This window comes from Rhinoderma darwinii, chromosome 4 (genome assembly GCF_050947455.1).
Source record: "Rhinoderma darwinii isolate aRhiDar2 chromosome 4, aRhiDar2.hap1, whole genome shotgun sequence".
NCBI classification, from domain to species: domain Eukaryota; kingdom Metazoa; phylum Chordata; class Amphibia; order Anura; family Rhinodermatidae; genus Rhinoderma; species Rhinoderma darwinii.
This window is the reverse complement of record NC_134690.1, coordinates 169,775,006-169,802,893: the sequence shown is the minus strand read 5'-3', so window position 1 is coordinate 169,802,893 and position 27,888 is coordinate 169,775,006. Positions and strand designations below refer to the sequence as shown.

At 41.6% G+C, this 27,888-nt stretch overlaps 1 protein-coding gene across 1 annotated transcript; it reads left to right on the top strand.

The window, feature by feature from the left end:
* Nucleotides 1–1,030: 1,030 nt before the first annotated feature.
* Nucleotides 1,031–25,325, top strand: B3GNT7 (UDP-GlcNAc:betaGal beta-1,3-N-acetylglucosaminyltransferase 7). The gene is made up of 2 exons (XM_075864115.1): nucleotides 1,031–1,093; nucleotides 23,525–25,325. Exons 1-2 carry the CDS (start codon nucleotides 1,083–1,085, stop codon nucleotides 24,705–24,707), a joined length of 1,194 nt encoding a protein of 397 aa, XP_075720230.1. The 5' UTR covers nucleotides 1,031–1,082; the 3' UTR covers nucleotides 24,708–25,325.
* Nucleotides 25,326–27,888: the final 2,563 nt, after the last annotated feature.

Below are 27,888 nucleotides of genomic sequence, written 5' to 3'. Positions count from 1 at the left end.
ATACAGTATATATAACAGGTTACATTTGAGGGCTATATACAGTATATATAACAGGTTATATGTGAGGGCTGTGTGTGATACATATAGCAGGTTACATACCTGTGAGGGTTATATACAGTATATATAACAGGTGACATGTGAGGGCTGTGTGTGATACATATAGCAGGTTACATACCTGTGAGGGCTATATACAGTATATATAACAGGTGACATGTGAGGGCTGTGTGTGATACATATAGCATGTTACATACCTTTGAGGGTTATATACAGTATATATGACAGGTTACATGTGAGGGCTATATACAGTATATATAACAGGCTACATGTGAGGGCTGTGTGTGATACATATAACAGGTTACATGTGAGGGCTATATACAGTATATATAACAGGTTACATGTGAGGGCTGTGTGTGATACATATAGTAGGTTACATACCTGTGAGGGCTGTATACAGTGTATATATAACAGGTTACATGTGAGGGCTATATACAGTATATAACAGGTTACATGTGAGGGCTGTGTGTGATACATATAGCAGGTTACATACATGTGAGGGCTATATACAGTATATATAACAGGTTACATGTGAGGGCTGTGTGTGATACATATAGTAGGTTACATACCTGTGAGGGCTGTATACAGTATATATAACAGGTTACATGTGAGGGCTGTGTGTGATACATATAGCAGGTTACATACCTGTGAGGGCTGTATACAGTATATATAACAGGTTACACGTGAGGGCTGTGTGTGATACATATAATATATATATACACACACACACACACACAGGTGAAAGTTTTGTGATGTACATACCCCATGAGATATAAATACGTTCTAACAGGTGAAGGCTGTATGTAGTGTATGAGACATGTCATATTTCTGTCGGGGCTGTGTGGTACAAGTAGCAGGTAAGATACCTGTGAGGGTTCATGGACTCCACCTTTGTAAGAATGTGGCCGCACTCTCCTCCTCCTCTCGCCCCTCCTTTTAGAAATGCCCCTGTACTCTCACTCATTTCGTGGCTCGTTCCCTCACACACAGCGGACTCTCATCTCCCGACTCCTCGCAGCCCTGTCAAGATGTTGCAGTGGTGAGTGCTCTCTTACGCACCCCAAAGCCTTACTGACCCCGACTTATTTTACTCTGCATTGCTATCTTCACGTTTGATGCTATTTGCTGTATTGTAACCTAATATAGTTTTAATAATCTCTGTAGAGACGTGGAATGCCGGGCTAGCTCAGTCCCTGAAGCACGGGACTGTCCGGGGCAGCGGCAGGGTCTGGCGCAGATAGCAGCGGTTTCTAGTGCGCTAGAGCAGTATGCGTTAGTATATTGTGCCTGGTAAAGCCAAGCAGATCTGTAAGTAATGGAGGTCCCAGACGCCCAGTCACTGCTGTCGCTGGGTCTCTGAGGGGTAGCAGCGCGGAGTTAACTTTTGAATGGTTTTTGAGACTGCGTAACGTGATGATTGACGAGCTTGATAATGAAGTAGATTTACCTGCAGTCCTATGTAAAACCGTAGACTAGAGAGTTGTGAAGATGAATGACTGTCTCTGCTACAACTAGAGAGGAGAACAGCATTGGTTTTGTGTGACTCTTGGAGCGCTAGACACTGAGGATCCGCACATGTCCACAAATCACAGAAAATTGTGTCGTTTATGGACTGATGACATGATGGACACTGCGTTTTTTGTTGCGCTTTTAACATTTGTGTTTTGGTTGATGACCTCCCCTTGCGACACGGGTGTTTTAAGGCCAGTTTTTGGGGCCACAGCCAGTAGTGGAATTTAAAAACGAAAAAAAGACAAAAACGCAATGTGAACCTAGCTGCTTTACCCAACCTTTGCTTACAAGAATTCCTCTGTTGCACTCACTGGAATCTTCACACACAGTTGCGTTTTGTGCTTGCTGCAGAAGCCACACCATTCACATAAGTGGAACTGATCTTCAGTCTCAGAAAATTTCTGCAACAAAATCTGCGGGGGGCGGGGGGGGGGGGTAAGGTTGTATTTTCAATGAGCGATATTGCAGTGAATTATAAGTGATCGCATGTCCAAGTTCCCTAGTGGGACTTTAAAAACACAATTGGAAATAAGTTGCATAAAATGTTAAGGATGTAAAGAAAACCCAAAACCCTTTTTCACCCTTTATAATATTTGAAGTTATGAAAACTGCAGCGCAGCGAGCTTTGCTGATTCTGGAATTTGGGAGCCATGAAAACAGTTTAGGCCACTGACTGTGCTTCATTGTTTCCAGAATGTCTATTAACTTCTATGGGAGGTCCGGAAACAGCGTACCAAAACGCGCTTGGCTGTTTCCGGAAGAGCCCAGTGGCAGAAGGTAGGACGGGGGTCAGAGAGCCCAATTCTATAGATAGGTGCCGGTCCCAAGGGTGGGCTCTGCATCTATCAGACATTTATAGCATATCTTGTGAATGGCATAAATTTCTGAGATGGCAATAACCCTTTAACCCCTAACAGTCTCATTAAAATTAGAAAAACTTTTTATTTTATTTTTTATTGTACGTTTTTGAATTTATATCTCAAGTAAATATAGTAGGCGCATAACTCAGGTGCCTTAAGTGCATTTTAACCCCTTAGTGCCAAATAATTTTAGCCTTAAGGTCTATGTACATCTTTGCAGATTTTTATTTTTTTAACCGATTGCAAACTTCCGGCTGTATATAAACGGCCTCTGGTCGAGGTCCTTAAAGCCTGCGCCATAGTGTATTTCCGGCGTAGATTCTAGCTGGCAGACAAGTGTCGGGTGCCCAGCAGTCAGTGACTGCTGGGGACACTGAAGAGAAGATAGAAGCAGCTTTCACTGCTTCTGTCTTCTCAGATCGCTTTGACTCAGCGCACAATGAGCGCTGTGTATAGAATACAGGCAGTGCTGCTGCCTCTATTGGTCCTGGTGATCATGTGACTGGTCACATGATCACCGGGATGCTGTTAGTGAGAGGCTCTGACTAAACCCAGCACAGTCCTATTAGTGGCAATAGTCACTATAAGAAGCCTGATTTCCCCTGTAAGGGTATGTGCGCACACACTAATTACGTCCGTAATTGACGGACGTATTTCGGCCGCAAGTACCGGACCGAACACAGTGCAGGGAGCCGGGCTCCTAGCATCATAGTTATATACGATGCTAGGAGTCCCTGCCTCTCTGCAGGACAACTGTCCCGTACTATAATCATGTTTTCAGTACGGGACAGTAGTTCCACGGAGAGGCAGGGACTCCTAGCATCGTACATAAGTATGATGCTAGGAGCCCGGCTCCCTGCACTGAGTTCGGTCCGGGACTTGCGGCCGAAATACGGACGTAATTAGTGTGTGTGCACATACCCTTACTGGGGCTGTTGTGCCGTTGCAGTGGAAAAACACGGTGTAAAAGAAGAAAGGTCTTTTCTGATCTTTTGAGGGACAAACCATAATAATAATAAAAAAAAATAAAAGTAAAATAAAGTGCAAAAAAATGTAAAGGGGTTTTCCCCATCAGGGACATTTATGGCATATCCACAGGATATGCCATAAATGTCAGATAGATGTGGGTCCCACCCCTGGGACCTCCACCTATCTCTAGAATGGGGCCCCTAAACCCGATTCTACCTTTGTGTTCCCGCTGCCACTTGTGATTTCCAACGCTGTTTCCGTAACTGCTATTTACTTCTATGGGAGTTACGAAAACAGAACAGCTCAACGAGCTACGCTGAGTTCTACTTACGTGGTTGGAAATCACAAGTGGCAGCGGGATCACGGAAAGGTAGAACAGGGTTTAGGGGCCCATTCTAGAGATGGGTACAGGTCCTGTGGATGTGCCATAAATGAACCTGATGGGATTACCCCTTTAATAATAATTTGACATAAAATACCTACCCAAAAAAAAACGTTCCCCACGGCAATCATTGTCGTAAAGCTAGCCGTGACTCAATTACCCTAAAATAGACATCTAACATATCAAAATTTACGGTAGACAATGCCTATCACAAATAAAATGTATATTTTAGGGTAAAACTGTAGTATTACCAGAAAAAAATTAGCTGAAAAGTAAAACAACAATTTTTCCACTATTTTTCTCAAACTAGAAGCCTGGAAATTCTATAATGGCAAAAAGGGTAATAAAAAAAGAAACCTGCATTGTCTACGAAAAAAACGCTGCAAAAATCACGTCGCTGGCCCAGCAAATAAAAAAAAAATGTATAACCGTTTAGCCATTTTTAGCGGTGTGTTAGTTAAATGGTGTCTGGTCCTGAAGGCTCAAAATAGCCCGGTCCTGGACCGGTTAATAAATGTTTTATGTGATTTTTAACAACTTTCAAATTGACTTTTATTAAAAATTTATTTTTTAAGATACAGCTTCTATACATTCTGTATACGAAGATGATGTATCGTTCTGACAAAGCCGATTCCATCAGTTCAGGTGAACTGACAGCTCGACTGAAAGTTGGTCCTGCGTGTCTGACACACAGGACCCAGCTAATAACAATCACATCTAAGTTATTAGCTGGGTCCTGTGTGTCAGACTCGCAGGACCAGCTTTCTGTCGAGCCATCAGCTCAGCTGACCCGACGGCCGCAGCTTTGACAGAACGATACAGATTCTATGTATACAGGGTAAAAAAAAAAATAATGCGTCAATTTAAAAGTTGTTTAAAATCCAATTAAAACAATAATTTATTCAAGAAAAAAAATTCTCTTTAACGATGTACTATACATAACCTTTTATTATCTTGCGGTCACAGATATATCTGTCAGGTCATCGGGACTCGAGGCTTCGATGGGCACAGATAATCTCAATCAAAGTTTTAGCCTTTAATGACCAGTAAAAGATGTTTCCCCTCTGTGTTCCAACAGTCATAACTTTCTTATTTTTAACTTTTTCAACGCAGCTGTATGAGACTTTGTCGTTTTGAGGAATGAGTTGTAGTTTTTAAAGGAACCATTTTAATAACTTTTTTATTATTTTTTGGAAAAGTGGGGGAAAAAACAGCAATTCCCTTATTGGTTTTTTTTATTTATTTTTTACGGCGTTTATATTTATAGTGCATTATAAATGGCATAGCTTTATTCCTACAGGTTGCTATATTTACGCTGATACCAAAGTTAATTTGTGAGGGCTTGTTTTGTTTTTTCCGGCATGACTTTTTTTGATCACGTTTTATTTCTGTTTTTGAATGAGGATATTACAGAAAACGGCTATTTTAAATTTTTTTGTTACTGACGTGGCTATAGCAATTGTCGTTTTTTTTTTTTTTTTCACCCATTAATAAAACTTTGCATAAGGGAAACAAAGTTTATTTTTTGCATAGGATTTAAAAAAAAATTCTAAACTTCTTTTTTTTTTTATTTTTTTTTTTTCATTTTGTCTGGGTTATAGTGTTAACAGCCTAATAGGGTGCATATCAGGGGTACAAAAAATAAGTATAACGTGACCGCATGATTTGAGATTTATAAAAGGGGTGAAAAACATGAACAAAAGTTAATGTTACCTCTCCCCTGGGGTCATGTGAAGTCATACAGGGACAGAAGAAAGACCAGATTATCCTCTTCAACAACCACGGCTAGATCGTGGCTAGAGACGCAATCCTGGTCCTAGTTTGAAGCTAAGTTTCTTGGCTTTAAAACAAGTCTAAACTCTATCTAACCTGATTTAGAGCCTTTATTAGGGTCTATCTACAGTCACACTGCTGCCCCGAGCTATGCTTGGGATAATCAGTATGGGGGTTAATGTACCTATTCACGTAACGATAATTGTTGATGACCGGGACACATGCTCGGGCATGTTGAAACCAAACATGCTCGATCCCTCATTCCCCCAATATCTGCTTTCTGTGGACAGTCGGGAGGCCTTCATGCTCCGCTTTTAGTCAACATTATGATCAAAGCATTTAATCCCCTTTTGCACAATCTAATAAACTTTTCCCATCAGTGCAGATATCTTGCAATGAACCGCATCCAAATAGAAAATAATATCGGGATACTTATTAGATCTGGGAAGATTGTCCCTTGTATGGCAAGTTTTAGTGGATTCTATTGAGTTGACCGCTGTACAGAATAAAATTATAGAATCTGGTTCTCACAAACTGTGTTGGCAGTGCTTGGATAATGTGTTGTATTGTTACTCCTAAATATATAATGTGGCTAATCCATGCTCATGGAACAATAGCTGTTGGATTCTAGTTTGACAACTTTAGTGTGTGTGTCTGGTTTCCAGGTCTGATTAACTGTTATCTGTGTGTCAATCTTGTCACCTGGATACAGTGTCATTTCATGGTAACCCCTGTCCCTAGCTGAGTCATTCTATTACAAATACAAAAAGGGATCAGCCTGCTCCCGATTTATTATTCCACTGGTCATTGAGACTGATTACTGTTGAGGGCTAAGCAGGCCGTAGATTTAAAAAAAAAAAAAAAAATCTAATTTTTGCATCTGGAAATTCCATAGCGTATTACGGTAGCAGCAAGATGGATGAGATCTGATCAAATGTCATCCACACACTGCAATAAAAATCAGCAGAGGACAAGTGCGGAAACTTGTTTGTTTGCAGCGTGTCAAATTTGGTACAGTATTCGTCATGTAATAGATGCACAACTACAATATTCTCTCTCCATGTAATTACAATTCCTAATACTGCCTAACACGTCACAAATAAACAGCTGATTAAAATTGTGAAGCGCTTTATAATTGCTCCTAAATATTAAATAAAGTCTCTAGGGTATGTTCACACAGGGTGCATACGCTGCATAAAAGTACACAGCGTATCTGCCCTGGACCCCGCAAGGAATTCTGTCTGACAAACTGCACCAAAATGTGATTGGCTGCAGCAGTCACATGGGATAAAATGTAATCCCAGGAGGCTGGGCTGCAGGACATCCGAGGGACGCATCGCCATGTCTACGGGTAAGTATAAGCTGCTTTTTATTTTCTGAGTTGCAATTTTTCCGCTGCAAAAATTGACATGCTGATTTAAAAAAATGCAACGCTGGTCAATTCAAGAGCGTTTTTTGGCGTATTTTTTTTACGCAGCGTGTGGATGATTTGTTCAAATCTCATCTACTCTGCTGCTACTGTATTACACGGTGGATTTTCCACATCCGGTTTTGGTACGATACTCTATTACCTTTACAAGATCTCCATATTAATTTGATCATACAATGATGCATACACTATAAAAGCACCATTGACTCCTATTTTATGCAAGAACACTTGCATAAACCTTCAACTTTTACAGGAAAAATGCTGAATGGAAAAATACACTTCTGTCTACAGAATAAGGATTTACCCTTTTGGTTTGTCTATTGTTGTATTTTCTAATATGCTAATATGGTATGTTTCTAAAATAAATTTATTTTTACGTTCCCAGACTACAAGTTTTCTAAGCAACAGTAAGCAGTATAGGCTCAGTTTACACGGAGTCTATACTGCTTTTTGTTGCTTTATAAACTTGTCTATAAATGTGTCTTAAAGGCAATGTACACATTCGAGGTTTATTTTTTTTAAATAGACATGTGTATCAGTGTGGTTAGTGCAACTCTGTAATTACATTTTATTAAAAATTATTTTAACTTTTTGAGATACAGTTGCTCTGTACTGTGTATACAAAGCAGCTGTCAGGTCAGCGGCACTGACTGGTTCATTATCAGCAGGTCCTGCGTGTCTGACATGCAGGATCCACCTATAATCGATCACATCTAAGGTATTAGATGTGATCGGTAAGGGCCTGTTCACATTAGTGATGGGCTTCCATTTGTCGGTTCTGTTCAACCTCTCAATTGGAGGAAAACCAAAGGGAAACCATAGCTTCTGTTTGCAATACCATTGATTTCAACAGTAAGGGGATGTTCACACGCAAACGCAAAATACGTCTGAAATTACTGAGCTGTTTTCAGGCGAAAACATCTCCTGAATTTCAGACATTTTTGCAAGTACTCGCGTTTTCCGCGGCGTCCATTGCAGACGCAATTGGAGCTGTTTTTTCATTGGAGTCCATGAAAAACGGCCCAAGAAGTGTCCTGCACTTCTTTGACGCCGGCGTATTTTTACGTGCCGTCTTTTGACAGCGACGCGTAAAATTACACCTTGTCTGAACAGAACATCGTAATACCCATTGCAAGCAATGGGCAGATGTTTGCAGACGTATTGGTGCCGTCTTTTCAGGCGTAATTCGAGGTGTAAAAAGCCTGAATTACGTCTGAAAATAGGTCGTGAACATACCCTCATACTTTCATTGCAGTTGGCTTCCATTCCGTCAATTTTCCTTTTTTTTTTTTTCGCCATTCCGTGCAAAAAAAAAATAACGTTATGGGTCTCAGAATATGGCAACACAAATACATTTCTTTTTTTAGTAAAGTAGTAAAACTTAAACACTAAACTTGGTATCTATATAATTGTATTGACCTGCAGAATAAAGTTAACATGGCATTTTTACAGCACAGTGAATGCTGGAAAAACCGAAATCAAAAAAACAATGGAGGTATTGCTGTCTATTTTTCCATTCCACCCTACAAAATAATTTTTACAATTTTCTCAGTACGTTACATGGTGCCATTTAAATACTACAACTTGTCGTGTAAATAAGCCCTCGTATGGCTATGTCAACGGAAAAAGTTATGGCTCTTGGAGGGCAGGGATGAAGAAACGAAAATGAAAGGTTTAAATGGTAAGGTATCCTACCTCTCAACATTAGAATCCCAAATTGTGGAACGTTTTCTGCCTCTGTGCTGCCTGGGAAAGTCCCAAATATGTCTAGAAACGCCTCTTTTAAAAGGACTGCATCGCCTATATTTTTCTATTAAAGGGGTTGTCCACTTTCAGCAATTGTCATTTTTTTGTATAAATAAATTTATAAAATTTTCCGATATACCTTCTGTATTAATTCCTCATGGCTTTCAAGATCTGTGTTTTCCCAGATAGTGAAACTTTTTTTATTTTTTTCTAATCTATTTTTCTATTTTGATTTTAGAATTTTTATTCTATTTTCTGTACATTGTTTTATTTTAAATGGCTCGTAATCACTGGCGTCAAAAAAAAAATAGAACATGTTCTATTTTTGGCTGTATTCACGGCCCACATAGAAGTCAATGGATCCATTTTTAACGGACGTTTTTCAGAAAACCATCTAATTGACGGCCGTTAATAACTGACTCTAGCCTTCACAAGGGGAACCCATTGTATCTGCGTCCTTAGGGCGGATTTACACGAGCGTGTGTTTGGCGCACGCAAAAAACGCTGTGTTTTGCGCGCGCAAACGTCACTTAACAGCTCCATGTGTCATGATCATATGGTGCGCGGCTGAGTGCTTTTCGCGCAGCCGCCATCATTATGACACTCTGTTTGGATGTTTGTAAACAGAAAAGCACGTGGTGCTTTTCTGTTTGCAATCATAGTTTGACTGCTGTTGCGTGAATCACTCACGTCCCACGGAGGTGCCTGATGCACAATAAATGCAGAAATATAGGACCTGTCGTGAGTTTTACGCAGCAGACTCACGCTGCGCAAAAATCACTGACAGTCTGCACTGCCCCATAGACTAGCATAGGTCTGTGTGACGCGCGTGAAAAGCACGCGGGTTGCACGAATGTATTACACGTTCGCGTAAATCTTTCTTTTACTTCTCTATGGGGGCTGCCATTTTTTTTTTCATCTCTGTATGTGTCGATTAACAGCACATACAGAGATGGAATACGGCACATACATCCCCATAGAGAATGCGAACGGGAGCCGTTCCATTCACTATAGTGTACGCCGTCTGTGTGGGAACGGCGCATGCACCGCTCCCACACAGTCCAAATGGAAGGTCTTTGGCCGAGCGACATCCGGCGCCATTTTCTTGTGGACCGGAAGCTGCGGCCGGACAGTAAGATGACTACTTCCAGTCGTGGCTACCGGACATGTGATTAGAAGCAAGGGCTAGGAGCGGAGGGAGCGGCGGCAGCAGGAGCAGGTGAGTTATGTCTGTGTATGTTCGTGTTTTAGTGTGTGATTACTACTGTATGTAAGCCTACTACACACTGTGTTCGCTCAAAAAATGGCGGCACACAGTGTAGGAGGTTTGAACATTCAATCCCCTCCTTTCTCCTGGCACTAGCCAGGATAAAGGAGGGGGGATTGTTTGAGGACGCTAGAGCGAGTGTGTATTCTCCAAATTTTGCAGCATAAAGCAATGTGGTTGCTTTACCACCTGCCAATGCTGCAATTTTGGGAATTGCTCCCTCTAGTGACCAGCACAGGGAAATTTTATAAATTAGAATCTAATTTATAATATTTCCTGACTTGTGAAAAAATTAGAACAATGTCTAATCATGTATACACGAACTGTTTAACTAAAAAAAAATAAAAAAATTCTAGCTACACATTCCCTTTAAAGCCACGCCACTAGTACGTTTTAATAATGTGTAGCTCATTCTCTATTTAAACTGGCGTTTAGGGTGCATGGGCTTGTAGTAGTTTTATAGGTAAAACACGTTTTTAATGTGTTTTGGCTGTAAATTCAGTATGGCCAAAAACTACATTTTATAATTGTGGTAATCTGGGTACAGAAGCTGGCATAGATTTCTACTCTAATTTATGCCTGTTTTCTGGCTCATTCTGGGCTTAGGAGTCCAGTCAATCACTGAGTCACTGGACTCCTAAGCCAAGAATGAGCAAGTTATATTATGTTTTTTTTCACCACAATATTATATATCAATCCGCTCAACTCAATGAAGAGTCCTGCAATCGAGGAAGTGTCCTGCGTTCTATGTGGTTTCTGCTTGATGACAGACGGATAAACCCTTTAAAGGGAGTGTGGTTCTTAAAAAAATGATGGCTTATACATAGGATAGGCCATCAAAATTAGTTTGGTGGGGGACTGACTGCACCCCCAACGATCAGCTTTTTGAAGGGACTTTGTCTCATAAATGTCAGCTGTTGTGCCTGTCAGGGTATTTACCTTGGCCTTGACATGTGATTTAATTAACTATCACAAGACTCTAGACCTTTTCATGCCGTTCTGTTTCTGTGAAAAACTGTGTGGCAACACACATTCAGCATCTCGTACCAATTTGGATGACCAACATAACTCAAAAGATTGCAGATTAGTATATTAAGACTTTAGACAAAAGGACAACCTGAGAATTTATATCAAAGAATTTATTTTTAGGAAGTAATCATCTTCATTTTTCTGTGTTCTACTAAATGAAACATCCTTTTTTATTAGTTTATCTAAAAGCTAGCATGGTATTCTTGCCCATAGTTACTGCAGCTATAGTACCAAAACAAGTGTCCTTGACAGATGGAAGTCTGTTCCGTCAGTAGGAAACTATCAGACGTATTAAAAATATTTAATTTGATCATCTTTGTTATGGCAACCAGGGCCGGCGTCAGCACCCGGTGAAACCGAGCAAGTGCCGGGGCCGACTACCCTTGGGGGAGCCCACTCGGCTGCTAAGTGCTGACTCTACCATTGTCACGGCATCACTGTCCATATATGGACAGTGATGTCAGGAGGAGGGTAGGAGTCCCAGGCAGAGCGCTAGTCTCTGGGGAAACCCCTGACATCATTGTCCATATATGGACACTGATGTCAGGAGCAGAGCAGGAGTCCCAGGTGGAGCGCTAGTAGTGCTCTGCCCGGGACTATGGCTCTTGGGTTGCCCCTGACTACACTGTCCATATATGGACAGTGACGCCAGGGGCTTCTCTTGAAGCGGAATCCCCAGCCAGAGTGTCGACAATGCTCTGGCTGGGGATTCCACACCTAGATGGAACCCCAAAGGCTACAGGGAGGGGGGCTGTGTGGCAATACCTGGGAGGAGGGGGCTGTGTGGTACTATCTGGGAGGAGGGGGGGGGGCTGTGTGGCACTATCTACAGAGGGCACTACATTTATTGGGGCACAAACTGGGGGCCTAACTTCTGTATGGGGGCATAAACAGGTCCTAACATCTATATGGGGGCACAAAGTGACATTATTTTCTGCCATCTTACTGCTGCCGTGAGTTTCCCCGCAATGGTGCCTACAGTCTGTGTCGCCCAAGGGCCCACATAAATCTTGAGCCAGCCCTGATGGCAACACATAGGCGGTTATTGGCCCTATTGCCATTTACTTTATGGAAAATGTGAGTGCGGTGTTCAAAAAGTGTTTTTTTTTTTTAAATTTTATGTGGGTGGGGTGAGGGAATGTTCAATTGCTGCAACAAGTCTGTATGTATGCAAAAATTTTTGCAAAAGATCAGTCCAATAGCAAAAATTTGTTAATGGGACAGAGAAATATATTTTGCAGGTTTAATTGTGCTAAGTTCACATTGAGCATTTTTGATGCATTTTCAAATGCGGCCACAAGAAACGCATCTGAACAAATGCATGCGTTTCGTTTCTCATGCGTTTTTACAAAATGTTGCAGCTGTAATCTGGTTTTGAATTTAATAATCATAGGTTTACAGATGCAGCACTTTATAAAAACGTGTGGGTATTTAAAAAACAAAACACTTGTTAATACATTTGTCTTTAGACTATCTGTGCGCCAGAAACTGAAATCTATGCCAGCTATGAGCTGGCGTAGATTTCCACTATAATTTCTGGCGTAAATTAGAATAAATCTGTCGTGCCGCAGGTGGCCCAGTGCCCTTAGATTAAGTTCCACCCACTTTTTTTTGAAAAATGGTGAGCATCGAAAACAAGTGTGCGCCGACTTTTCTCTGCTAACTGGCGGAAATTACATAATAGATCTTCCCTTTTGTGTTTCTAATTCCTCATCGTTTTCAAGATATTTGTCCATTGGAGAAAGAGCACACTCTTAGGCCTCATTTACACGAGCGTATTATACGCGCGTGCGACGCGCGTGCTTTTCACGCGTGTCGTACGCACCTATAATAGTCTATGGGGCTGTTTAGACGATGCGTGAATTTTGCGCTGCGTGAGTGCGTTGCGTAAAACTCACGACATGTTCTATATTCTTGCGTTTTTCACGCAACACGCACCCATTGACTTCAATGGGTGCGTGAAAACAACGCATGCCACACTGACGGTCCTGCGTTGCATGCGCGAAAATCACGCAAGAGCTGTCAAAAGGATGAATGTAAACAGAAAAGCACCACGTGCTTTTCTGGTTACAAACCTCCAAACGGACTGTCAAATTAGAGATGAGCGCACCGAACTTCACCGGGTTCGGCCGAACTCGTTTTAACCGAACCCGGCAAAAAATGTTCGGGTACGCGACGTCAGGAGACAGTCACTGCCCACGGTGCTCAAAGACTTAAACTGTTTCAGCACCATGGACAGTGACTTTCGATCACAATATACATATACGTGTAAAAAAAAACAGAAGTTCTGACTTACCGATAAGTCCCGGCTCCTTCCTCCAGTCCGACCTCCCGGGATGACAATTCAGGCCAAGTGACAGCTGCAGCCAATCACAGGCCAAGCACAGGCTGCAGCCAATCACAGCCTGCAGCGGTCTCATGGCCTGCCGCGTCATCCTGGGAGGTGAGGCCGGATGACAAGAGAGGGACGCGTCACCAAGGCAACGGCCGGGAGACCGGACTGGAGGAAGCAGGCAGTTCATGGTAAGTGTGAACGTCTTTTTTTATTCACAGGTTGGTGTATATTGTGATCGGCATTCACTGTCGAGGGTGCTGAAAGAGTTACTGCCGATCAGTTAGCTCTTTCAGCACCTTGGACAGTGACGGGCGTCGACTAGCCTCATCTCTATGATGGCGGCTGCGCGAAAATCACGCAGCCGCGCATCATACACGGATGACACACGGAGCTGTCAATTGCCTTTTGCGCACGCAAAACGCAGCGTTTTTTTGCGCGCGCAAAACGCACACGCTCGTGTAAATGAGGCCTTATTTACAATCCGGCTGCAAACTGGTACAGACCTAGTTCTGCTCTCTGCTAAGAAGTGGATACAATTGTGTGCAGTCTAGCCAATTCTGTGAGCAATAAATCAGCAGTAGCACAAATATGTCAGTAAGGCTATTTTCACACTGAGTTTTTTTGCAGAAGAAGATTTTGATCTGCCTGCACGCCGTTTGCCGTGATTTTCGCGTTCTTTTTTTGCAGTCTTTTTCGCTTGCGCGCATTGAGGGCCACAGGAAAAAACAAAATACGCTTTCTCTGTCTCCCATTGATATCAATGGGAGGTCAGAGACGTAAACACCCGAAGATAGAGCATGTCGCTTCTTTTTCCGCTCGCAGGAAAAATGCCTCCGACTCCCATTGGGAGGCATTTTCGGACGTTTTTTGGCGCGTTTTCCGCGTCAAACGTGTCAAAACTGTGTGAACTGATCCTAAGGCTTCTTTTGCGCTACTGTCTATACGTTTACCTCTCTTCCATCAGAAGAAGAGGGGATCGAAAAATTAAACGGAAAGCAATGGTTCCATTAGAATTACCATTGATTTCAATGGTAATTCTTCTGTTTCAGTTGCTTTCCGTTTGTCTCCGTTCGCTAGGTTCTTGTCTTTTTCTTCACTTTTGCTTCCCTTTTTTACTCTTAACCACTTTATCTTATACAGGACTAGTGTGTGTATATGTGTGTATATGTATATATATATATCTTACATTACAGGAGGGCACAAAACGGGTAATCAGCTGTATAGAAGTAAAACTAAGCGCCTATATGAAAACAAATACAGCACACCCAGTAGAAAAGCGACAATAGTATACTAAAAGCACACAGATTCAACACACCAGAGGAGATATGTCCTGCAATATTGAGAACCTAACTTAGCAGTAAACCACAATCCTATGGTCTAAAGCAAAGGAGCGCGCATACAAGGTACAAATACCGACCAGAGAAAGGGTAGGACCCCAAAAAAACATTTTGCCGTGGCTACTTCTGGGGGTACATACAGGACTAGGTACAGGTGTTTGCTGCCTCTGAATGTAAGTTTTCTCATTCAATGTCAACAAATATCTCTAAATTGGTGATGAATTCAAACACAAGGGCGGTGGGGATTTATTAAGACTAAATGCCAGTCTTAATATGAAGAGTTCTGGAATCTATGCCAGTCATGAGCTGGCGGAGAATTGTGCCCTAATTTACTCAAATTTCTGGCATATTATTGTTAATTTGTCGGGCCATGGTGGCCCTGTCCCCTTCTGCTAAGCCCCATCCCCATCTTTTTTTAAATGTGGCGTGAGCGGTGAAACTGCACAAGTCACATTTTTGATTGCGAATGTTGTGCTATTTGCGACATTTCTCAGAAAACTGATGTTGAAAAGTTAAGAAATTCCCCAATGTATATTAGAAAGTTGCAGAACTTCTTCATTTATCCAGTAAATTAAGTTTTTTTTTTTTTCTCTCTAAACAAACTGGAAAACCCCTTATGCCCGCGGCGCTCAATGGCCGCGGGCGAAAAACGGCGCGATAATTGCCGCGAAAATCGGCGTGCAGGGAGAGGAATATCTGCCTCAAAGTAAAGTTCCAAACGGAATTTTGAGGCAGATATTCCTCCCCCAAAATACTCTGTGTGAACATAGCCTAAGGGCACATGGAGATGTTTCTATCACTGCTAGGCCATATTGTGGGCCACACTGCACGTCATGTGCATGAACTTTTAGTGTGCTTTATTAAATTTGCACAGTGTTTAAATGATCTGCACAGAGCGAGCATGAGTACATTGAATTCTTCCACACATGGGATTCAATATTGGAAATGACAGAATTGTCATAAGGTTCAATTGCATTTATAACTTCATTCCAGTCATTTCTTGAACAAGAAGTAAGAACAAAGATCTAGACATGCTAGGTATGTCTTTTGTGGCATTTTCTATTCACTTTGACTACATTCTATTTATAGGTAGTATCCTAGTGGGAACTCTTCATAAAACATAAGCTTTATTCATTATTTAGGTTAGGGATGGAGGAACCTTTTTTCTGCCAAGGGCCATTTGGATATTTCTAACATCATTCGCGGGCCGTACAAAATGATCAAATTAATAATGTCCCCCACGCAATATAATGCCCCCGATAGCTCTCCCATACAGTATAATGCCCCCTCAGCAGCTACCATATGAGCCCCCCCTCCCATACCCAGTATAATGCCCCCACAGGTATGTACCTAATAGAAAAATAATAACATAACTACTTATCCGTTCCCACGACGGGTGGAGGATCCTTCTCCGCCTCTGCACTGTGCTGTGAGTGACTTTACTGAAGTGTCGGGAGTGTGAATAGACATCGCGTCCTGGCTGGAGGTGATGTCTATTAACTCTCAAGACCCTTCAGTAAAGTTAATGTGGGAGTAAGTGACAGTACAGCGTGATCTCGCTAGATCACGCTGTGCTGAGTACAAATGGACATGAATGGTGAGAAGTGTATGACGCTGATTGGTCAGCTTCATAAACTTCTCTTTACAACGCCCACTTGGTCAAAAGTTAAAAACCGCCCAGTTCGGCATTAAGGAACTAACTAGCATAGATCTAAAATTGCTTAGAACTTGCTCAAAAACGCAGATCACATTATGTAGGAGATAGGGCACTTATAATGTGGTGACAGAGCCTCTTTAAGTAGTCCTGGGAAGCAGCAGGTGTGATTGGGGAACTTTTGAATTTTGCACTCACTGGCCCTTTAAAAGGACAACGCGCGCACTAGGGAGCTGGTGGCCGTGAGCTGCAAAAGACAGAGCGCCAAGGGAGGTAGAGACCCGGGGACTGCTGGCAGATGCGGGGCCTGCCGCCGGCGTTACTAAATTTATTTTGCTACTATCTTTTATCAGTGATCAAATGCGACAAACTTACAATATAAGAAGCAGTATTGATCTGATCACCTCTAAAGCTTGTCAGGTCATGTAAACCTTTTGAGCACTTTTTTTCTATAATAAAATTTTTTTAGATTTTAGAGAACTTTTTAATTTGTTTTGCTTTGCTTTTTGTCATACATTTTCTATGTATCCTGGATACATAGAAGCTGTATCTTGCGCTTAAATCCAAATGTTAGGTCTGTGGGACTGACCGCTTCGGTTACGGTGGGTCTCTGACACACAGGATCTACCGGTTATAGATCACATCTAGGTTCATAACTTAGATGTGATCAATAACACCTGGATCCTGTGTGGGAGAGAACAGGACAGGGAGGCTACACTCATGAAGCAAGTACCAATCCCAGACCATTTAAGTAAAATGGACATAACAATGATTATAAACAATAACTGCCCAAAAGGAAATTGTTAATGGTGTAGGGGCACTTAGCGTTTCATACAGCGGCGGATTACCATGAGCGCAATCTGAGCAAGTGCCCGGGGCCCGAGGCTGGAAGGGGGCCCAGTTCACCGGTTGTTAAAATTACAGCCGGTTCAGAGAACCGGGGTGAAGCGGGACCTCTCACCCAATTGTATCCGCGTCCTTAGGACGCGAATACAATTGATTACTATTGCGCTGGCGAGACGGGAACCATGCGTTCCCACCTCGCCATTCGGCGCTTTAACAATGACGTTATCACGCCAAATGCACCGTTACCCCCGGGTGATACTGTCTGGTTACTGACCAGTCAGGGTATTGTCGCTGGAGGACAGCGCAAGAATGGGGACAGGTGAGTGTTTTTGTTTTTTTTTTTCCTTCTGTGGTCAGTATTGGGAGCAATATCTACAGGGGGCATTGTGACTGGCCCTCTCTACAGGGGGCATTGTGACTGGCCCTCTCTACAGGGGGCATTGTGACTGGCCCTCTCTACAGGGGGCAGTGTGACTGGCCCTCTCTACAGGGGGCAGTGTGACTGGCCCTCTCTACAGGGGGCAGTGTGACTGGCGCTCTCTACAGGGGGCAGTGTGACTGGCGCTCTCTACAGGGGGCAGTGTGACTGGCGCTCTCTACAGGGGGCAGTGTGACTGGCGCTCTCTACAGGGGGCAGTGTGACTGGCGCTCTCTACAGGGGGCAGTGTGACTGGCGCTCTCTACAGGGGGCAGTGTGACTGGCGCTCTCTACAGGGGGCAGTGTGACTGGCGCTCTCTACAGGGGGCAGTGTATGTGGTATACTTTACAGTGTTTAACACCATTTAATTAATGGGGACAGACTATGGTCCTATTATATTCAGGGGCATAGAGTGTGGCACCATAAGAATTCTCTCCATTTATAGGTGTGGAAAAGTGGAGCCGAAGACATCTGAGCGGCAAACTCTGCAGAAATGGGCTGTGGCCGAGAGAAGTCATCATAGAGGTCTGGACCGGATGAAAAAGAACGAAAAAGTACCTTTCAATCCGCCCCTGGTTTCATATAAAAGTTCTATAAAATAATCTGTTTAGTCCTATTAAAATGTAACACATCGTACGTATCTTTTATTGTTTTATAGTCTAAACTTTGCTCTTTGATAAAAATTGATTAAGAAAGATTAGAAAAAAGTATTTGCATGTAATCTTAATGTGGTGTGAGAAAATAAGTCCAGTTTTATCAGTTAAGTTTTTGTTTAGTCTAAGCGATATTTCCTTGTCAAGGAGTATGATGCAATACACACTCTCTTTTTTCACAAATCAGATTATCTTGAAAGGTCATTTTAACCTTTTTTATTTATGATTTACCTAAAGAAGTTCCATACAAATCTTTACCACATGACCACTCTCTTTGTAATATAGTCTGTGTTAGTGTTTGCTGCTGGGTGGTAAAAGTACTACAGACTCCGTGTTTATCCATGCAAGGATTATACCACTGGTGCAAGGGTCAAATATATGCATCGTACATGATGTAAAACCCTCTTTCATCTTCCTCTATCCAGGTATATTTCAATAGGCTGAAAAAGAACAACCTCCATGTCTAGAGGCAGAAATAGGTTTGGGTTGCTTCTAAACCCTTTTTCTCCAAGTATCAAAGTTGGCTTAGTCAGCTGGAGGAGACAATGGGGCAGAAAACTGACATTTACTTGTCTACACTTTAACTCTAAACAGAAAAGTGACCCTAATATCTGCATGGATTTCATCCAATGCATGTGATGTGATAAAAAAAATCCCTCGCGTTTATTGTGCCTTTGGTGAGGAGACCTCACTGGCCTTGAGAATACATATGACTGTTTAAGGGCCAGTTCACATCAGTCAGGGCATCTTTCATGAGTTTCGTCAGACTTTTCCGTCAGGGGAACCCATGAACGGAAACCAAGCATAGTCGACTGTGCTATTGATTCCGCCAAAAAACTTAAACCTTACGGAGCGGAAACCATTTGTAACGAAAGCATTACCATGGAAATCCATTGTAATGTAAACGGAAAGCTATGGTTTTACGTTTCGTTTCTGTTCATGGGCTCCCCTGACGGAAAGATCTGACGGAACCCACGATTGGAACCCTGACACTGATGTGAACACACCCAAAGTGATATGATAAATGTATAGACCGATCTCCACACTTATGCCTCATGCACACGACCATATGTGCCGGCCAGGCCCCGTCCATGATCCGTGGAAAGATAGGACATGTCTGATCTTTCCACGGATTGCAAAGCCGATCCGTTTTCATGGACCCGATTTACCCGCTGAAGTGAATGGGTCCGTGAAAACTATCGGATGCCATGAAAAACAGCCCGAGTGGCACTTGGTCGTTTGCAACTGGCATCAGCATGTGGCTTGGAATATCATCATGTTCTAGTGAGAAGTATGTTATTGATATATAACAAACTATCAATGCATGTTCCAAGGTATGAGATTCCTAGAACAGCTTTAATGAAAGGGTCTTAAACGCTTCATCACTTTTTAATAAGTGAGAAACAATTCCCGACAGTATAATAACGTTGCATTGATCTACATATTCAGATATTTGTGTGTAATCTATCAAAGGAACACAGTAGGCACATTTAATATAGAAAATTAGCACTTGTAATAGAAGAATAGAGACTATGCAGTAATAACATTCCTTAGTAAAGAGAAATTTGATCTCTGGTACTTGACTCAGAAGGATTCATTGTTGAATCACGCAGGTGCATTTGCTGACATACATTCACGTATATGAAAGTCAACCATTTCCATTGACCATAGATATATCAAAAGGCTTCTTTATTGCAAGAAACTGGAATAAGATGGGTTTGGTTTTTTTTTCATAGAAAATCATAATTTTTTTTATTTCTTTTTATAACCTGGGAGCCTATGGATGACGGATGCCACTAGATGCCATCCATCACAGATATATGTTGGGAAGCTCCTGACATCACTGTCCATAAATGCCAGAGTTCCCGGGCAGAGTGTGTGAAGCTCTGGCCCTGCGGAAACTCCATGTATGAGGAGTGATGTCCGGAACTTACCCAGGGCCGGAGTCCCTGGCCAGAACGCTTCCGATGCTTTGGCCGGGGACTCAAGCATTGTAACGCTCCTGATATCAATGTCTCTATATGGATAGTAACATCATGGGCTTCTCCAGGGCCACGAACTATGCTGTAGCCGGGGACTCCAGGACTGTCTATGTTAAGTGATGTCATAAGCTTCCCAATACCGGAGTTCCCGAGCAGAACATCAGAAGCGCTCTACACACAGACATTTGCCCTAGGGAAGCTCAAAATAGTGACCGTGACCTTGCGATTCTCTAGCCGGGAACTGCGGTATTTTAGCTCCTGACATCAGTGTCAAAATATGGACAGTGATGTCTGGAGATTTCCCGGTCACAGCGCTTCAGGTAGTGCTCTGCCTGTTGGGTTTGCGCAATGTATTCCACTGTATGCCTATACAGTGGGAAACATTGAAGCCTTCCATTGGAGGTATATGTTGGGAGTCCTCCCGACGTGTACTTACATGGTAAGGCAAAAAGGTGATGTGCTAAGGCCCTTAGTGATAAGCAGAGGTCACAATAACACTTCTACAGGCATGATTGACACCTGTAAAGACATCTGCACGCTTTGACTTCAGTCTCGTACATATTTCTATGTATGAGACTGAGCTCCGGCAAGGGAGCTGGAGGTGCAATACAAAAGTTAAGGTAAGAACAAGAGGTTCTCCATTCTAATAACACGCGTGCACATATATGGACAGTAACACTCTTTGCTGTAAACTACAGATTTTGTACTACACTGTGTACTGACTGCAGCATTTACAGCAGAAGGTGTGCTACTGCATATCTACACACACCAACATGAATTTATATTTATTGAATTACCACAAATTATATACTCCTTGGCTAAAATTACTACTTACAAATTCTAGGAGCGTTTTAACCCTGCTGAAAAATATTTAGTGCAACCTCTGATTTGAATCAGACATATATGCAGCAATGTAAGGCTTTGTGTAAGAGGACTTGCTAGTGGTAATAATCAAAAAGCACCTCCATTCTATATCCAATCAGCATAGAATATACTTTTGTGTTATACTTTACTGGGAAATGGATACACAACAAAAACTTTAAGGATCACATTTTTGCCTTAGGGCCCTATTACACCGGCCGAATATCAGCCTGTGCAGCGTGTGCCGATCGGAACATCGTTGATTGGCGCTCGTTTGCTCCTGTCACATGGAGCTATAGATGAGCACGAGTGATCGTTACTCCGATCATTCGTCCCCATACATTATGTCTGCAGCGTGTCTCCATGTTTACACAGGGAGATGTGCTGCCGACAACGATAATATCTTACTTTTTTTAAACGATACGATCAGCAGATGATCGAGAGTTTGCTTGTTCATCTGATCACTGCCCTGTTTACACAGGGTAATTATCGGCAACGAGCGTTATATGAACGCTGGTCTGCCCGATAATCGGCCAGTGTAAAACCCCTTTAGTCACTTGCTCACCAAAATATTGGTTAAACCGGACTTGTCCCCCATCCATAGCTCCGTGTGACAGGAGCAAACGAGCGCCAATCAATGGTGTCTCGTTGATCGTTGCTCTCTTCACCGGCCGATTATCGGCAGGTGTGAAATGCCCCATAACTGTTTACTGCTGCCTAATATATCCCAACCCTTCACTAGTGTCATTGTAACGAGATCAATTTTATTTATATTATAATTTATTTATTTTTTTGCCCTTTTATTTATAGCGCCCATTTTGCAAAGCCAATGTTCAAATATGCCTATGAAAAAGCCACATAGATTGTCTGCAGCCTGCACTACTTTAATCCTTTTTGCAGAGACAAAACAGCTGTTGAAGTCTATTCAAAGGACTGTTCTGCCCTAGAAGGCAGCCCATCAGTATTATGGATATGTAATAGTCTTTATGATCAATTCGGGATGGCAATCAGTCTATAGCCCCGATAATCATTCAGTTGACAGCTATTCTAGGTCTATGGCCATCATACATCCTATAGTACTTTTTAGTTTAAAGACATTTTGGGAACTACTCCATGAGGATCTCCCTGTAAAAAATAAATTCTGAGCAATACATGCAAATTGTCAATATGAATTTATCGCATCGGAGAGACTTGTCAGAAATCCACTTGAGAGACTTTTGCACTATAACATGTCAATAAATAAACAACAAAAAAGGCTACTAGACCTTTCCAAAGATACATGGAGCAAATATGCAAGTTGTCAGATCTTTCTATGAATGTTACATAGACAATAGTGTAACCTCTTATAAAGTAATATGCCTTTTTATATCTGCTGTGACTTTTTTTTTTAGTAACTGTCCTTTCGTACCTTGGTCATATTTCTTACACATATCTATATAGGTATTCCTATTTTTATAGACATACATGTATACTTTTGCCAGTCTGCTTACAAAGCTCAGTTTGATTTTCATGTCCTATTCCCTTCCCGTTAACTAGCATTTTACTGCTTGTGGAGTAGAAAGACGCCTTTCATTGCAAAGCCCCATTTAATTGCCTCGAAACTGAGGAGGCTTCTCTGTAATGTAAACGTGCCAGGCAGGGTGTGTGAGGCGTTCCGAAGGTGATCCGAATCATGTTAACCTCTCAAGCCTCTATCCACATAAGATCAGGAGAGCATGTTGATAATTGTGCTATTCACTCCAAAATGTTAACATGCAAATTCTAACATCCCCCAACTGCTCTTAAATCTTCTTAAAAAGAAAAAAAAAAAGTACAAGGTAAACATTCGAACCAGTAGTACACATCCTGAACTAATAAATGAGATGCAGAGAAACTCTCCAAATGCTACAAGAATCTTCTATTCGTTTTTCTGTGTTGGGTGCGTGCTTGAGATTTTTAAGAGTACTTATGTTACCAGATGATTCTATGCAATCAACTCAACATGATTTTTCATATTTCACACGTAAACTGCTGAACTCCTACTACTTAATCCAACTTTTTTTAAAAATTAGTTTTAACAAGATTATCCCAAAAAGTTGATGTGTTAAAAAAAACCACAAACTGTTCATCTTTGTTATATAGTATCTATTGCTGTTGTCTGTTGTGCATTTGATTCCCTGTAACAATATAACTTCAATTTGGAATAATTTAGATATTTTTACACACAGGAAATATTGCCTGAAAGAGAACATCTGAAACGTTAACATTTAAGAAATACAAAAATAGGAACTGCACATGTTCTGCCATTGTGTTCTGGCAGACAGTCCCGTCAAGAGCCAGGGAAGATCTATTGTAGAATAGTAATTGTTATGTCATCCTTTTTTCTTCACATACTACTCAGTGAAAAATCTAATAATGGCATCTCTTCTATTTCCAGGAAAAAGAAACTCTACAAAAGCGTGTGCATCTCATTCTGCTTGGTAATCATGTTGACCATCTTCCAGAAGGGGACATCCCCTGGACTTCTTTTTACTCAAAGTAGTATGGATTCAGAGGAGCTTTTGAGTGCTATGAAAAGGGACACCCATCCTGTCCCAGATGGGTTTTGGGCAGCCAAAACAGAGGAACAGGTAACCACAGCTTCTATTACTGATACATATCCTACTGAATGGGATGTCAAGTCTATCAACTGCACTGCTAATTGGAACCTTACCAATTTGGACTGGTTTAAGTCGCTGGAACCGAACTACAAGCAGTTTCTTCTGTACCGCCACTGTCGGTATTTCCCCATGATTATTAATAACCCACAGAAGTGCAGTGGAGACATTGATCTTCTGATTGTGGTAAAGTCCATAATCACTCAGCATGACCGCAGGGATGTAATTCGTAAAACCTGGGGAAAGGAGAAAGTAGTTAATGGCAAGAAAATAAGAACCGTATTTCTTCTTGGGACTGCAATGAAAGAAGAGGAGAGAGACAATTACCAGAAACTATTGGATTTTGAGAACCAGATATATAGAGATATACTACAGTGGGATTTTCTAGATTCCTTTTTTAACTTAACGTTAAAGGAAGTGCATTTTCTAAAGTGGATGACTATCTACTGTCAGCATGTGACCTATATTTTCAAAGGGGATGATGATGTATTTGTCAGCCCCAATAATATTTTGGACTTTTTGGATGGCAATAACACACCAGACCTCTTTGTAGGAGATGTACTCTACAAAGCTCGCCCCATCCGGAAGAAAGAAAATAAATACTACATCCCAAACTTGCTGTATAACAAAAGCCTCTATCCTCCATACGCTGGTGGTGGCGGATTCCTCATGGCAGGCTCTTTGGTGAAGAGATTGTTCAAAGCTTCAGAAAACTTGGATCTTTATCCTATTGATGATGTCTTTTTGGGGATGTGCCTGGAAGTTATTAAGGTCAACCCATTATTGCACGAAGGGTTCAAAACATTTGGCATTGTAAAGAATAAAAACAGCAAGATGAACAAAGAGCCATGTTTTTATCGCAGTATGCTTGTTGTGCACAAACTGCTGCCTGCGGAACTACAACAAATGTGGCAACTTGTGCATAGTAATTTAACCTGTTCTCGGAAGGTCAACCTCCTTTAGTGCTTGGTAAAGGTCAGGAGAGAAATCCTGGAAAAACAACTTTTTATTTTTATAACAACGATTTTCCTGGCAGGTTTCGGGAGACAAGTCATAAAAGATTTATTTTCTTAGTTCATGCATATATGGGCAATAGAATTTTGTAACCTTTTTGTTAACAGATGTGAATGAGCCCTCTCCTAGGTACGATGACTTAACTTATGTGTCATACATGAAAGCTTTTTTTTAGCCCTGGATTTATCTATTTGACGTTGAGGTTCTTAGTGTGTGGGGTTTGTTTTTTGTTTTCTATTTGTATCTTTTTTTTGGCTTGTATCACACCGTTTTATATGGATCAAACCAAAACTTAACCGAAAGGAAATGATCTAAAGTATACACTCGACACTGGGTATAACTGTAAAATGGAGAAAAGCCATGCAGAGTTCCTGAACACAATGATATACAATGAATGGTGCTGTCTTTCTTGTGTTCCAAGGGCCGGTTATAGCTCCTCTTGGAGATTTGCAGATGTGTTTATTGCGGGCTCTGGAAAGCGGACTTCCAAACTCTTGAAACCATATTGTTTGATAATATTTATATTCAAGTTTTTTTGATGATTGAGCTCTATGTTGAATGATTGTTTTAAAAGGTTTTTTTTTTTTTTTTTTTCTTTAACAATTGTTAATTTATAAAAGTAAAGGTAAAATTAAAATAATGAGCATCCTAACCATTTTTAAATGTTTAATCGTATGTGTAACTGTTTTAATTTATAATGATAAAATACTGTCCTTTCCAAAGCGCTATAAACTGGTGCTAAAACCACAAAAACTTTATTTACTTTTTAAGCTGTTTTGACAGTGTTGGAATTTACCAAACTAGAGTTCTAGTCTGTGGTGCACTCCTAAACCATGTAGAAAGTCTATTCTGTAATCATTGTACACCCCAGATGCGGATTCCTTCTCTGTACCTCATTTATAATCCTACACCGTTCTATTTGGGGTTAGTTGACACGTGGTAGATTTTGTTGCACAAATTTGTGCAGCTTAGGCTCTGTTCGCATCTGCGTTGGGGTCCCGTTCTGATGTTCCGTCGGAGGTTTCCGTCCGAACGGGACTCTGAACAGACACAAACTGACACTGATGGAAACCAGAGGTTTCCATCACCATTGATTTCAGGGCGTCAAGCTGCGCAGCGTATTTGCCCTGAACACCGTAGGGAATACCATCTGAGAAAAATCGCACCACATTGTGGTGCGTTTATCCGGCAGAATTTCCATTGCGTAAAGCATCGCCGGAAAATTAAAAAGAACTGTACCCCCTCCCTCTTCTCTGGGCATAGTCCGGCCTACTGGGATGACGTTGCAGGCCGTGTGACCGCTGCAGCCTGTGATTGGCTGGAGCGGTCACATGGGATGAAACGTCATCCCAGGAGGTCGGACTGTAGAAGAAGCAGGGAACTCTGGGTAAGTATATTTTTATTCTTTCTTAGTTGCGATTTTTGCGGCGGAATCGCTTTGATTCTGCTGCTAATGTCAAATAAACACCACTTTGTTGCGGGTTTAAGCACCCCATTGAATTCAATGGGGGAAAACCCAAAACAGAAGCGCTGCGAGTCCACGGCATTAATTGGCATGCTGCGGTTGAGGAAACCGCACCGCAGGTCAATTTATTTGCATTTTTTTGGGGTGGCTTTTTCCAATGTGTGGGGGCAAGATTATGGCGCTATGACAGTAAACTGAACAGGCTACGGCAACTAGCACCGTAACCCCATCAGTCAGCTAATCGATGGGGGGGGGGGCTGGAGTTGGACCCCCACCCACTGATCTGATATTGATTTACCTATCTTAAGGCTAGACCTTCAATATAAAATGCCTGGAAAGCCCCTTAAAAATAAAAAAAAATAAAAATTGATCTCTTCTTATTCATAAGCCATATTTAATTTTTTTCCGTAGACCTAGCCGTGTGCTTGTTTTTTGTGGGTTGAGTTGTATTTTAAATGGCACCACTTTGGGGTACACAACTTACTGATTAACATCAATCCCACCATTCTTTTTTGCCTTTTAAATTTACACTGTTTATCACGTGGTACAAATAACCGTGTTATTCTGCGGGTTGTTACTGTTAAATGTTATTTCTGACTCCCTAAATAGTTAATATTGATTGTGTTTCAATATTCTTGATCCGTATTTAATAGGAGGAATATGAAACTTATACAAAACAATGGTTAGTTTATTTAGATACAGTACTAAATAATAGTACTATAGTAGAGCTACATACATAGACCGATACGTATTGTAATATAGCTGAGGTTCTAATACAGAATAAAGATATAATCTTAGGCTTTGTTAACATCTGCGTTGGGGTCCCGTTCTGACTTTCTGTCTGAGCTTTCCGTCAGATACAAACTGACGGAAACCAGAGGTTTGATTTCAATGGTGACGGATCCGGTGCCCATGGTTTCCATTTGTCTCTGTTGTGCACCGGTCACGTCGTTTTGCCGGAAGCAATAGCGTAGTCATTGTATGAGACACTTGTCACTTCCATCTTGGGCGTGTTTTCATCGTTGGTATTGGTGTATGTCTTTGGGCGTCTCCCTGGATGACCAGCTCCCCATGTCTATCTCTGTCTGTCCCCAGAATGTAGGCATGTCTTAACATTTAGGTGGCATTTTTTCGACAGTTGTAAGTCTTCCAAATGTAATTGCTCATGCATTCCCTCGGGTACTGAAAGATGTTTTGCTTAACGGTCATAGTCCACATAATGTATCTTTTTAGTTCTATCTAATAACATTTTATATTATAACACGCTATACGGTATTTAACGCTCCCCCCCCCCCCTCTTGAGGGTAGAATAGTGGGGAAAGGGAAAAAAAAACAAAAAAAACACTGGCGCGCCTCTATGGTAATAAGGTTTGGATAGGACATATAACAAGTAAATGTGATTGTTGAAACCGATCATGAGTGAACAGAAAGGGGTGATCATGGTACTCGCCCTCTGTTTGTGCAGGATGGTCGGCACAATTTGATTCAAGCCTGAGGAAGTCCTAGGTGCTGGGTTGAAACTCGTCGCTATTTTATCATTTATTTTACTGTTTGCAATTATCCACGTTGTTAGAGAAATTATTTATTTTACTCCACCACCTGGGAACTGAGTAATTAATTAAATTTCTGGCACAAGCCACAAGCAATACAGTAGCCTCACATGAA